We start from the raw sequence: 14575 nt of genomic DNA on the forward strand, positions 1-14575 counted from the left end.
TTGTTCAGTGCTGTATACATTCCGATGGACAGGACAGCACTAATGCCACATTGGAATATGCCACTGGCCAGGTTTAAAAGTTTACTCAGCATAAAAGAAGTCAAACAGGGAGCTGAGCACAAACACTGCTTGAGGACCGAAAAGCCCATTGACATTCGCAGATCAGACAAACTTAAAACCTTTCTGGTAAAGCTGGTTAAGAGGCTGGCAGATATGTGTGGCCCAGGGAATGACCTGACCATAATACAAAATCTTGTGCAAAAAGGACTAGAGCGTGTAATCTCCCCCTCCTTAATAATTACAGCTATTGTCCACAATAAGCAAAGTCTTTTCTGAAAAATTTGAGAGTAGCGAAGATTACAATACACTTTCTAGTTTACTTAGCTTTTTGTGTATAGTTGGTTCCAGTTCTTCTTGTTTGGGGGTCTGATTCTTGAAGCTTAAATTCTCACATTTTAGGTCCACATGGTTGAACTGATCTAAATAAATTTGAAGATTGTTGTTGAAGAATTTTTTGTTGCTACATTAATATATTTTATAATATTTTAGTGTGTCATACAATCTTTTGAATTTTCTCATTAAGAAGCCAAAATTACATTGTTTGCCCAAAATATAAAAATACGTCCAATCACATCAAAGGATGCTTACTACTCTCACTCTGCAGTAATAACCATATTCCAAAGGATTTACAATTTTTCTTGACAAATGAATTTCTATTAATTTCAATTATTATTTCATAAATGAATCCAGAAATAAACATAGTAAACAGTACTAGATTGCTTAATTAATAATAGAATTTTTAAGTGTGCCAGATAATTCATAGTTTAAAATGTTTCTAAAAAACATTTAACTGTACATTCAGAACTAGTACGTATCAATTGTAACATCAAAAATAAAGTAATTCCATTTCATAAATTTTAGCTTGAAACATAACATATTATGTATAAAATTGTATGAAAGTTTTCAGAAAAACAGCTGAGATATGAAAAAACAGCTGAGATAATACTGACCTTTCCAAAATTCAAAACATAATACTGGCATTGGCAACTACTGTTGAGGAAAAGTTATGCTAGAGGAGAATGTCCCATTACAAAGGCCTTCAAGTTCTTTGGTGCTGGAAAGTTGACAATGGCTTTCACATCATCATCTGTAGGGACAAACCATCTCTACCAAGCACATGACCCAAAAAATGCACCTTTGGTGACAAAAACTGCACTTTTCCTTCTCCAGAAGGCATTGGAAAACCATCTGAAGGTTTCATAAATGGTCCTCTCGAGTAAGGTCCATTAACCAGATATGTCAACAAGGTAATTGACACAACAGCCGATGCCCTGAATCAACTGCTCCAAATACCATTGATAAATTCCAGGAGCAGACAAGATTTCAAAAAGCAAACAGTTAAGCTGGTTAAGCCCAAAGGGGGTGTTGAGGGCTAAGAAAGTCCAAAAAATGGTGTTCAACAGCAACTGCAGGTACACACTGACAAGTCAATGTGTGAAAAACACTGCCTCCCCCCCCTCCAACGACCCAATGACTACCAACAACTCCGCCTGCTGTGGAATAGGATATGAATCCGTGACCAAATGTGTGAAAAACACTGCCCCCTCCCACACTTCACCAACAACTCCGCCTGCTGTAAAACTGGATACGAATCCATGGCACACTGCACCGAACATCAGTTTAAAATCACTGCAAAGATGCTTGGCGCCACTGGGATTCTGAATCACCACCAAAGCGGTGATCCACAGGGGTGACAAAATTTAGGTACTGGCAATGTCTTAAGAGAAACATGTCCCTCTAAGTTTTCTGCCTGGCCACAGAATACTCAAACAGCAGGCTGTGTGATAAGAGTAAGTAGTCCAGATCATGAAAAGGAATGGATTGAGAAAACAAATGCACTTTGTCAATGGTCTGGAAAACACAAACAGAAAAGGTGTCTAGACCAAAAATATATTGTACCAACAGTGAAGTGACCATTAACAATGTAAGTTGTCATTCCACGTTGTTACAACACATGGAACTGTGGAAGAGCCCTTGCAACTCTGGGTACCCCAAGAGCCTGTGTGTATCCAAATTAATGAGGCTGACTGTCGTTCTTGAATCAACTTGAAACATGACCAGTTGCCGATCCATTACCAACATAAGTAAGATATGCAGAGATAGTCCAGAATCCAGTGAAAACTAAAAGGCATTCAATGACTAACTCGCAGCCCACCGACCCACAAACAGTTGCCATATGGCCTGTCCGAAGGCATACCCCACACACGGCCTCCATGTGTACAAGCAATCTCTGTGAACATGCAACAATTTACAATCGAGGAAGGGCCACTGGCTCAGCCAACAAGCAGAAGGAGAATGACTCCAAGGACCTGAAAACCACCACAGGCAGAAATTAATGATGCTGCGACTGACACAAACTCGCCGAGTGCAACCTGGGCAAATGTGAGCATCACCACTATGCCACTGCACTGAAATCGTCAACAGTATTGCAACTCAACAAGAGGTGAGACCACATGAGGTGCGCATGCGACATCAAGGGCTTTCTACCATGCACACCTAATTAAGACATTTGACAATTATCAGAAAGGATGTCCCTAGCCTCTACTGATAGCTCATGTGATTCTACAATCTGGGCAATGTCAGTTAATGATGGGTCACACAAAATCAATACCACAGTCTGAACCTCAGGATCAAGCACTAACTGGAGAATCACATCCCGAATTAACAAGTATGCATAAGAGGTAGCACATTTGAGACACTCAAAACGACTCTTGCACAAGAGGCCCTACAAATCGGCAATTCCAGTCTGCATATAACTGCTCAGGAAACTTGTGATCCTGGTTAAACTTCAACTGTGCCACCAACACATGGTACCCAAAATACTGTGTCAGTGAGTGACAAAGCTCATCAAAAGGGAGTTGCTTGCACCCAGTGGATGGCTTGAAATTTTGAACAACTTTATGTAAACCCGTGCTGTTGGACAACAATAAAGCACCCTTATCAACAGGATTGATGATACATTTTACCTGGCAGGGCAGCAAGAACTGGCACATGTAATTCTCTCACCTTTCTGTAGGCTCATCGAAACCAGCATATGTAATCAGGGGTGGGGAAGAAAACTGCACAACAGGTACCTGTCCCACCACCAGTGGGAAAAAATCTGCATTCTGGTTCAACAGTGCTTGCGTCTGCTCATGCTGCTGCTGCTGTGGTTCCTTCTGTAAGTACAACTATTCCTCTCAGTACTATAGAAATGCCAGGTCCATGGTAGCCCAAATAACACCAGGTAAATGGAAACAAAAAATAGGGGCAGCACAAATGTAAGACTGTCCTTCATCATCACTTTAGTATCTGCATGGGTGTGAAAATGCCATTACACAACACTTTTGGTAAGTGCACTTCACAGGCCAATGGCGGCTTGATAATAACTGAGGATCAGAATTCAGTGAGAGGAAATGAAATGCACCATGCAAGACAATCTACCGGAAGCAGAGAGTCAGAACCCACATAGAGACATGCTAGGGAAGAGACTCAGCATATGGCTAGCACAGATGACTTATGACCGAGCACTCAGCAACAACAGTCAGCACGAAGCACCAATGCCACATCCGCGGAGTTTGAACTCAGCTTAAGCACTGCCCCACTTAACTTAATGCTACCCCTCGGTAAAATTTCTGTCAGCAGATCTGTCCTTACCATGCATCACTGCACAATCCGTGGCTGGTTTCTGCACTACTCTGCAGCACTACCATGTCAGCTCATCTGCTTCCACTGCAATGTCTGCTGGCAGGAATACTAAAGCTACCAATAATCATTTTTCTCATGCCCCATCCACGAGTTAAACAGGAAAATAAATAAGTGACAACAGTACACGAAGCACCTTCTGCCAGTCACCATGCCTTGTGCAGTAAACATAAAGGTTTTCATCATATACTCCAAATGCCAAACGCATACCAAATTTGTTATGCGATCATTATGCAACATGTTATTGGAAATGGAAGCAAGAACATTAAGGGGAGAAGAAAAACTGTAGATGATTATTATTATTTGTGAATGAGTGTGCCAAACAGCATGGTCATCTGTGCCCCAAACAAATTGCGTACATTAGCCACAAAATATAAAAGCAGACACATCAGATAGTTAAAGTAATTACTTATGTGAATCTCAAAAAACAAAAGAAATTTGAAACGAGGCAGAGGGACCAAGATTATACAATAGTCTGTCACAAAAATGATTGGTTTCTTTACAACCACACAGGCAGAACAGAAAAGGAATCAACAGTTGCTGAAGAACTAAGAAAATGTTCGCCTTCCTTCCTTACCTCAAGATCGGTGAATGTTTTGCAACAGGACGGGCACTTGAAACTCGCACGACTTGTTGCGTCACGTTCCTCCGTCTCCATTTTCTTCCTCATGAGGTCTAGTTTGTACTTTACAACATTTACAAACGTCTGGAAACAGATAAAAATTAACTGAAGTATGATACAGTGTTTTCCATTCTTAATATAACTCAATGTACTCTACAGACAAATGTAAAGTTACAAACATGCAATATGTCATCATTTATTATTATTATGTTTGTATATCACTCTTATCCATAGTTAGCAAGAACATAACTGATCATCTCCTTTATGCGATATGTTTGAAGAAATCAATGTACACTCAATGTACATTTTTGTTGCAGTGTTTGAGACTAGCTCTGGCACAAAGAGCTGCTGTACACTGACAGACAACCAAACCAATTGCAATTGTAGATGTTTCCCTTACATGAAAATAACAAAAATCAAAACAAAAAAATCTCTTTACAAGTAAGTTATTATCATATTTTTAAACTTGCACTTTCCTGTAAAAGAAACTAGCTGTTGGGGGTGAAGAGACAATGTCATCTGAGAGTATGTTCACAAAAAGGTCAGTATACATGAGTGAGAAAGACAATGCCTTGCCTAACATGTTAGGCTTCGTAACATTCTCCCTCCTAAGAGTTATAGCCAGTAAGTTTGTGAGCACATATATCGATACTTCTCATAAGGACACAACAGTTTATTTTACAAGATTCATAAAAATATTCCACCCTAAGAAATTTTTCCCTTTTCCTCAAGCTTTCCAGTGGGATAACTCTGTCCTTACTTTACAGATCAAAGAGGGATTGTATTGTCAACTTCCCTTCAGCAATGCACTGTGCTTAAATGTAATTAAATTGGAAAAATGTCATTCCTGTCACAAACTTTTCGATATGTGTAATAGAGCACTTTCCTCATCTAGCTACAATAAATCAATCGTAAAATTATGGATGTTTGTTTCTTTCATCACTGAAACAGGAAAAAAATTTCTCCAGTGGATAACTGTTCCCTCCACAACAAAAAGTTACTGTACAAAGGCAATCTTGTCAGCCCATGTCTCGATCAGAGAGAAATAATTATTCTTGGAAGAAAATGCTTGAGAGCACGGCGACGGGTAAAAGATGACATTTATCTAGAGTAATGGCTACCTTGCTAAGACCAAAAAGGGTATTTGTAATTCTTTCCCTCCCCCTGGGCAAGATTGCACAGTGCTTTAGATATTGATTTTTATTCACAAGAATTGGAGTACACATCCCTGACAGAACATTTAGATTGTTTATGGTGTTGTTTGTTATAGGCACCATGCCAAGCATGTCTACGCAGTTCTGAGCTTGGCACCAGATGTTACAAGTCCTGGCACCAGAGGCAGCCACACATCAACCACAGCCGTCAACCAACGGCTGCTCTATGGATACTCCTCTTGTTCAGCAAAGGCAGTGCTGCCGTGTAAGTGTAAGAGACTACCACAATCCTTCTGGATTGTGAACAATGCCAGCCAATGACTACAATATAATGGGCTAAGTTATGGAACAAGACTTTCTGAAATGCATTTGGTTTCTGACTGCATTTGTATTCAGTGACTCACTGAGTACAGAAAAAAAATTTTACATAAATGTTGTAGTGCCTCTCATTTCGGCTTTTTGCCTCTAGAACTCGTGCATCATTAAAGGATACAACAACATTGGCACAGGGGTCAGTCCTTTGCTTGCACATTTTTGGAAGACTCCTGTCTTGCCAGGACAGCAATACTACACTAGTGTGTGTTTCTTGCAGACTCTTGGACAAACACCGTGCTTGCTTGTGGCATTGTTTTCATACTGAACTTGTTTGTGTGTTTCAGACCATTACAATGTGCAGCTTACTATTTTCATTGTTTTTCTGTTACAGAGGCTGCTGTTTGCATATTCTTGTTTGTAACTTCTAATCGAACATTCTTTACAGCTCTAGTGTTTACACTGTCTTCTATTAGTGTCTTTTGCATTGTATCACGGCCAGTGTATCACAGGAAGTGTCATGCTATTCAATTGCAGGCCCAGCAAATCCAACAACTCATAACAGACATGATATTTCAAACTAATTTATTTGTACCACTTGCAACACCCCAAGCAGTACCACAACATGTTCCACCTGTCTGTGCACCACAGTTCCATGCATTCGACACATAACAGGAAGGCTGGTTTGAAAACTGTGCTGATGTCCACTTCACTGCAGATCACATTCAAAGTATGGACAGAAAACTGCATTTTTTCGCTACAGTAGGCATCACAGTTTATAACTGGCGTGTAAACTTTGTCCCACTGCCCGCACCAAAAGTACAGACCACGAGCTCTTGATTGCTGTGTGCTACAGTAGGCATCACAGTTTATAGAATGGTGTGTGGACTTTGTCCCACTGCCCACACCAAAAGTACAGACTATGAGCTCTTGATTGCTGTGTGAGACAAGTTCTTTGGTGGACAAGTGAACATGGCTGCTGCTCATTACAAGTCTTCTTTTTTTTTTATTTTGTAGTAAACCTCATCAAATTTACAAACATCTGGTTTACAAGGAGTGACCAGGCATTGCAAGTTTAAGTGTGAATAAGAAGGGTATTACAATGATGCCATGATTCAAGGCACTACCATTCTGAATGTGTCAGACTCTACACTCAGGGAACAAATACTAAAGTATCTGGACTCATGTTTGAAGCAAGTGTTAGAATTAATCAAGGTGCAGGATTCTTATGATAGCACTGTGGTAGACTTTGACTCTCGTCACATTTCTGTGCTGCAAAGTAGGTTTGATAGTAGAGACCACTCTCTCTCTCTTTATAATGGCTAGATATCCCAGTTCTTGGTGTTTGTAGCCTGTCTGCCACTTTAAGCAAGGTTACAACGACAGTTTCATTCACAGTATTGTGTTCAAAGGATAATCAAAACTTGTTTGGTAATGATTCATTTGATCTCTTTGGGTTGCACATTGAGGACAACATATTTTCTGTGAATATTTCTGTGCTGCAGGACAGTGTTTCAAAACTTTTTGCAGACTTTAGTGAACTTTTTCAGCACAGCCTAGGCAAAGAAAGCAATTTGGAGACTCATTTTACAATGAAGGAAGATGCGCAGCCTCAATTTTTATCAGGCACTCTGATGCCTCAGGCAATCAGAGATCAACTGGCACAACAATTGTTATCCTAGTAGGACAAAGGCATAATCATTCCAGTACCAGCTAATCTGCGGGCATCTCTTCTTGTAGTCACCAGGAAACCATTTTGTGTCTTAAAATTGTGCATTGATTCAAATCAACAATGAATCCTCAAATAGTGATTGACTCATTTCCATTACCATGGCCTAATGAACTGATAGATAAGCAGCTAGGAGCATACGACTTCTTCTCTAAAACAGACTTAAAGCATGCCTATTTGCAGATTCCATTGGACAAGTAGTCTCAGAAATTTTTTGTGATCAGCACCCACATGGGGTTATTCAAATTTTTACATTTGCCTTTTGATAGTGCTTCAGCACCTGCAAATTTTCAGCAGCTAACCACTACAGTGCCTTCATATACAATATGTTTAGATGATATTACAGTTCTAGGTCATATTCCCAAGGAATATCTCCATAATCTGAGAAGCACATTTTTCTCTAATTCTGGTCTCAAGTGCAACAAATATAAGTGTTCTTAATTTCAAATTAAAGCTCAGTACTTGAACCATGTAACTAACACGCATGGCTTCCACCATTTGCAGTCTCATATAACTGCAACTTGGGACCTCCTAGCACCTCACAATGTAAGTGAACTTCAAACTGTACTACGAAAACACACTCACTATATTCATTTCATTCTGAATGCAATGCAAATTGTGACCCCAGGGCGCAGGTTACGCAGAAAAAATGTTGCTTTTGCATGATCTCAGGAATGTCAAACTGTTTTCAGTGATTGAGGGAAGCATTGTTGAGTGATAGAATTGTTTAATGCATCTTCATCTCACTAAGCCAGTTGTTCTAGTGGTCATAGGGGACTGGTGCAGTGTTCTCATACAGATTGGACCTATGGACAGACTGATTCTTTAGCATCCAAACTCTTGACCAATGCTTAGTGCTAATATTCTCAGCTAGAGAAGTAAGCTCTTGCCATTAGCTACAGTGTGACAGAATCCAGCCAAATGGAAACCCATGATAGGGACCTTTCAAACTTTGTCAGGTGCTGCTAATGTTGTCTCACACAAGTATGTGGCATCTCTGTGTCCTGAACAATGATCACTCAACACCTGATGTGCTTCACACCCCTTAAGCACCTTAACAGATCTAGAAACACCACTTAATAAGCATTCTACCTGTGACAGAAAACTGCATCTCTAATCTTTGCATACTCATTGATGGTGTGCATGTGTACAAAGTTGCATTAACATCCGACCATGTCTTCTGGGTGCATCACTTTCTTTTCTTTTCTTTTCTTTTCTTTTTTATTTCTTTTCTTTTCTTTTCTTTGTCAGGCAGTGCAAATAAAGATATGACACAAGGTGATGTCTTGTCTCCAGTATTTTTCAATTACTTATTTGGAAAAACAGTAAGAATTTGGAATAAACAATTAAAATAATATTAAGTATCGCCAATAAAACTGGGAAGAGAGAAAAAGTGTATCGAAATAAACTGCCTGGCATCTGCAGATGATTCTTCAGTACTGTTTGAAAATCTATCATATGCAGAAATACAAGTCAGTCTTTCGGAAAAGGTGATCAGTAGAGAAGGTTAAGAATCTCTGCAGACAAAACCAAACTTGTTGCCAATATAAAACATTCAAAATTTTTTTATAGACAGACAACATTAATATAACGAAGGTCAAAAAATTCAAGAATCTAGGACAGATAATTCAAGAAACAGGGTTACAAAAATATATCATAAACGAAAGGACACATCAAATGAACAGGCATGTGTAACAAGAAATAATATTTATGAGGGTCACTCCAAAAGAAATGCACACTATTTTTTTAAAAGTCCATCTTTTATTCTACATGTTTGAAAGTTTTACAGTGTGTAGCAACATCCTTTAGGAACAATATTTTCATTTCTGCACATAATTTCCTTCCCTCTCAACTGCCTTATGCCATCTTGGAACCAGCGCCTGCATACCCGCACAGTAAAAATTCTGGACCAACCTGTTGGAGCCACTGTTTGGCAGCGTGCACAAGGGAGTCATCATCTTCAAACCTTGTTCCACGAAGAGAGTCTTTCAGTTTCCCAGAGAGATGATAGTCACATGGAGCCAGGTCAGGACTGTAAGGCAAGTGTTTCACTGTTCTTTATCCGAGTTTTGTGATCACTTCCATGGTTTTTTTGACTGACATGTGGCCGTGCATTGCCGTGCAACAGCAAAACATCCTGCTTTTGCTGATGTGGTTGAACACGACTCAGCTGAGCTTGAAGTTTCTTCAGTGTCGTCACATATGCATCAGAATTTATAGTGGTTCCACTTGGCATGATGTCCACAAGCAAGAATCCTTTGGAATCGAAAAACACTGTAGCCATAACTTTTCCAGCAGAATGTATGGTTTCGAATTTTTTTTTTTTTCTTGGGTTAATTTGTATGATGCCACTCCATTGATTGCCTCTTCGTCTCTGGTGAAAACTGATGAAGCCATGTTTCATCACCTGTCACACTTCTTCCAAGACATTCATCTCCATCATTCTCGTACTGTTCCAAAAGTTTGCTGCATACTGTTTTTCTTGCTTCTTTGTGAGCCACTGTCAACGTCCTGGGAACCCACCTGGCACAAACCTCTTTTAACGCCAACACTTTCAGTATTCTGCAAACACTTCCTTCCCCTATCTCAACGTAGCGTGACAATTTGTTCTCTGTGATGTGTCTGTCAGCAGTCACCAATTCGTTAACTCTCTGCACATTGTCTGGAGTGTGTGCAGTACGAGGCCTGCCGCTGCGAGGACAATCCTCAATATTGCCATGCCCGCTTTCATCACGTAACCTGCTTGCCCATCGACTAACTGTATTGCGATCGACAGCAGCATCTCCATACACCTTTTTCAACCTCTTGTGGATGTTTCCCAATGTCCCATTTTCACAGCACAGGAATTCTATGACAGCACATTGCTTCTGACGAATGTCAAGTGTAGCAGCCATCTTGAAGACATTCTGTGATGGTGCCACTCACGGGAACAGGTTGAACCAAGTTTGAAAACAAGCAGGAAGGATGTATCAACACACTGTAAAACTTTCACACATGCAGAATGAAAACTGTATTTTTACAAAACTAGTGTGTATTTCTTTTGGAGTGACCCTCATACAACAAGAAGTGCATATTAAGAAAGGCATTGAAACCAGAATGTATCAAGATGTTGAACAAATAGGAAAAAGATATTTATATTTTTTGCACATTTATACTGGATGAATAATAAAAGGTAAAGAAATTAACAAAGTGAAATGGAACTGTAACTGTTAATAATTTAAAAAAAAAGAAAAGAGAAACAGTTGGCTTATAAGCAGCCCTCTGGACAATGGTGCTCATTAAGACGTGGCAATGAGAAAAAAATAATACATTAAAATAATTGTGAAATGCTAGGTCTGCACATTACAAGGTAGGAGTGAATGGACTGATAGCAGACTCTCTGCCCAAGCTGACTCAATGCAGGCTACTGTGTGTGAACAGAAGAGAGCTCCTATAATGTGTGTGAACATGCTAATGTGAGCAGTAAATTTTTGTTATTAAAAAAGAGTCTAAATTATCCATCACTATGGCACTGAATGAGATGCAATTATCATTCACTTAAAGCACATACATGTAGCTGTTTCTCATGACAAATGAATTAAAAAACTCTTAGACATTGTACTTGACTTATGAAGGAGACTGATTACAAAACTTGTGGCTAGTCAGTTCCTGACTATTGTTTCTCTGTCTGGGATACATATCAAAGCAGAATAACAGAAGTGACAGAAATATGGTACAAATATCAACAGCACACTATATCACATTCATTCACACAGCATGTTTCGTAAATGCATCATGAATGAGAATCTTTCGATGTGGAATATGTCAAATAATACATTAAATGTGACTACTTCTGCAAAGTATACTAACAACAAATTATGACTGGCACTAAAACATTCAAACAGACAATGATGGTCATCATTTCTGAATTACAGAACTTCATGCTACCAATGTCTATGTACTGCCAAAGTCAACATCTATTGAATTCAAATATTAGAGTTAGGTGAAATTTACATATATGAAATGAAATATTCTGATGAACTGCAGGAACAGCTTAGAAGGTATTCTTTTACTCTGTTTCTGAATATTGAGGTATTTTCAGTTTTCTGCATCTATTTTGCAATTATAGCAGATGTGATTTTTTTCAGGTCCCTATATATGGTTAAACACAGACATGCTGTTTGATAGTGGTATGGATTTTAAACATCTGATTCTGATGTCACAATAGACCTGAAGATGATCTGTTTACAACTAAAACTTGGTGTGTAATAAATTGATTAACACAGCTGTGTGCAACCAAGATTATTCGGGAAAGTAATTTTTCTTTTTTAGTCTTTGGGGCTCATGAGATTATGTACTGCTTTCTGAGTGGACCTGCTTGTATAGTATAACATGCACTAGCAAGTGAGACAGAAAGGTGAACCAGATCCAGATCGAGTCCCTGCAATGGCTGAACAACTGAGCGTGGTTTTGGGATGGTTTCCCATGCTCACTTAAGTGAGTGGTGACAAAAATACGCATTTCCTTGGAGTTACAAGAGAGATTTAAAATACCTTCACTGATTTCAGAAATAACCTCAAAAAAAAGTTGGCCTCTTGAAAGAAGTGTATGAGGCAGGGAACATTTGTGTAAACCAACACTATAGGTAACCACTAACAAAATGTTGGTTCTACTATGTTTGTTATTGCTAGTTATTACCCACTGTGTTACATCTATTATTTTATTTACAGGTATTGTGTGATTTTTCTTTCGAGAAATATATGAGTACATAGTGTACAAACCACCAGTGACTGACACAATTTTCTTCTTCTTGTCATCCAGACTTTCTACCACACAAACTATTATTGAAGTGCCAAAATGTAGTAGAACATATAAAACATCTATAAAACACCACACTGTACAATGTACTTGTAGTTAAACAGTCACAATTCCTGAAATCCATCACCCATAGACTCTGGTCTGCTGAGGAGTATCACAGTCCTGTTTCCATGGATAAACCATGAAAATTTGCTGCATTACACCACACATAAACAGACCTGGCCTGTGGGCAGATCAGTGAGACTAGATCCGATGGGTAGGACCTGCACATTAATGGGAACCGAATGGCTTAAGATCAGCAGGCCTGATCCATTACAGTTACCTGCAGAAACAGCCTGCAGTATTGGCCTGTCGAGGAAATCCACTCATGTGGCCAGCTATTCGCGAGCCACAGACAGTGATCAGTCCATGGAACAGATAACTTGTTCAAATACTCTGAGAATTAATAATAATGAGGATGGGTAGCAACTCACCATAAAGACAATTGCTGAGCCACAGACAGGCGTGTAGAAAAGACAATTATTCTCTCACAACTAAATTTTCAGCCATAGCTTTTGTCATAAAGCGAGAGCGCACACACATTCACAAAATCACTCAGACACAACTCATGCACACATGACCACTGTCTAAGGCAGCTCCATGTACAGTCTCTGAGAATCAGATTCAAACAAACCACTCCTCATGCCTACCGTCGGCACCTTCTTGGCTAGCAAAACAAAGTGGTGGCAGGACTGAGAGCAAACGGAGGGGAGTGATGGAAAAGGGAGAAGCAATAATAATGAGAGAGTAGGGAAGTGGCACATATACGCAGCTGCACCCAGCGAGTGACGATGCATGGCACTTCATTTCTGGGATTTTTTCAGTGTCCCCCCCCCCCCCCTTCCAAATTTACCTGCTATTTCTCTGATTGCCCTCGTGTCTTTGAAATTCCCTGGTTTCCAGAACCTGTGGCAACCCTGTTATTTCCACTTTTATAAATGAGTGTTGCTATGCACTATGCAGGGTGTCTTGCAGGAAACATACTTTGTCTCATCAACTAGCTACAAAGGTAACACAGAGGCAGCACTACCAGGTCAGCATAAGATTTCAGTAATGTACTTTGGTTAAAATACTATTGTAGCAAGAAGAGTTACAGCTTCTTCATGATGTTTGTGATCCCTCTAATGGACAAGGTTGCAAAACTGATGTCCAGTGATGGAGTATGATGCATTGAATGCCAAAGTAAGTCTCATGGATCCACTTTTGATGGACCATTTTTAGTATTGTGCTTGAAATTACTGTTAGGAAGAATTGACTGTATTTAATAGTCAATGTTTGGAATTTCATACTGTCAGTCTCAAGGAGTCGAATGTCATTTAGTTTACAAAGTTCACTCATTTCATGCTGAATAGTACTCCAAATGGTCCTTGACTTATTTTCAGAATTTTTAATTTTTTGCACAAATCACAAAGTTTTTGCCTTTCTAATGACATGTTAAAGAATTCTGCAATAGTGCTTGTAATACATATTAAGCCTAGATTGGAGCTAGTCCTCTGCATTAAATAAAGCTATCTCTTCCTAGAACAAGATACTCTAATCCCAAATGCTAGCCATCCTTCTTCTGCATTCTACTGCAACTTTCCTGGACCCATTGTAAAGGAAAGCCAGATTCATAACACTGTATGAAGCTTTTTACGAAATAATTAAATTTCTCATCTACTATGTGTCCTTGATAAACTTCATCCCATTTTTCATTTTGTACATAAAGACATACATATATCTAAAAACAAAGATGATGTGACTCACTAAACGAAAGCGCTGGCATGTCGATAGACACACAAACATACACACAAAATTCAAGCTTTCGTAACCAACGGTTGCTTCATCAGGAAAGAGGGAAGGAGAGGGAAAGACGAAAGGATATGGGTTTTAAGGGAGAGAGCAAGGAGCCATTCCAATCCCGGGACGGAAAGACTTACCTTAGGGGAAAAAAGGACAGGTATACACTCGCACACACACACACACACACACACACACACACACACACACACACATCCATCAGCACATACACAGACACAAGCAGACATTTGTAAAGGCAAAGAGTTTGGGCAGAGATGTCAGTCGAGGCGGAAGTACAGAGGCAAAGATGTTGTTGAATGACAGGTGAGGTATGAGCGTCGGCAACTTGAAATTAGCGGAGGTTGATGCCTGGTGGGTAATGAGAAGAGAGGATATACT

General features: G+C 39.5%; 1 protein-coding gene across 1 annotated transcript in view; it reads right to left on the minus strand.

Annotated features, from left to right (window-relative positions):
• Window positions 1-14575, minus strand: part of LOC124545023 (general transcription factor IIE subunit 1) — an 81262-nt gene that overhangs the window by 41962 nt on the left and 24725 nt on the right. Inside the window, exon 3 of the mRNA XM_047123805.1 lies at window positions 4322-4450. Coding sequence (XP_046979761.1) covers window positions 4322-4450 — 129 coding nt within the window. The remainder of the gene's footprint in view (window positions 1-4321; window positions 4451-14575) is intronic.

This window comes from Schistocerca americana, chromosome 8 (genome assembly GCF_021461395.2).
Source record: "Schistocerca americana isolate TAMUIC-IGC-003095 chromosome 8, iqSchAmer2.1, whole genome shotgun sequence".
Taxonomy (NCBI): Eukaryota; Metazoa; Arthropoda; class Insecta; order Orthoptera; family Acrididae; genus Schistocerca; species Schistocerca americana.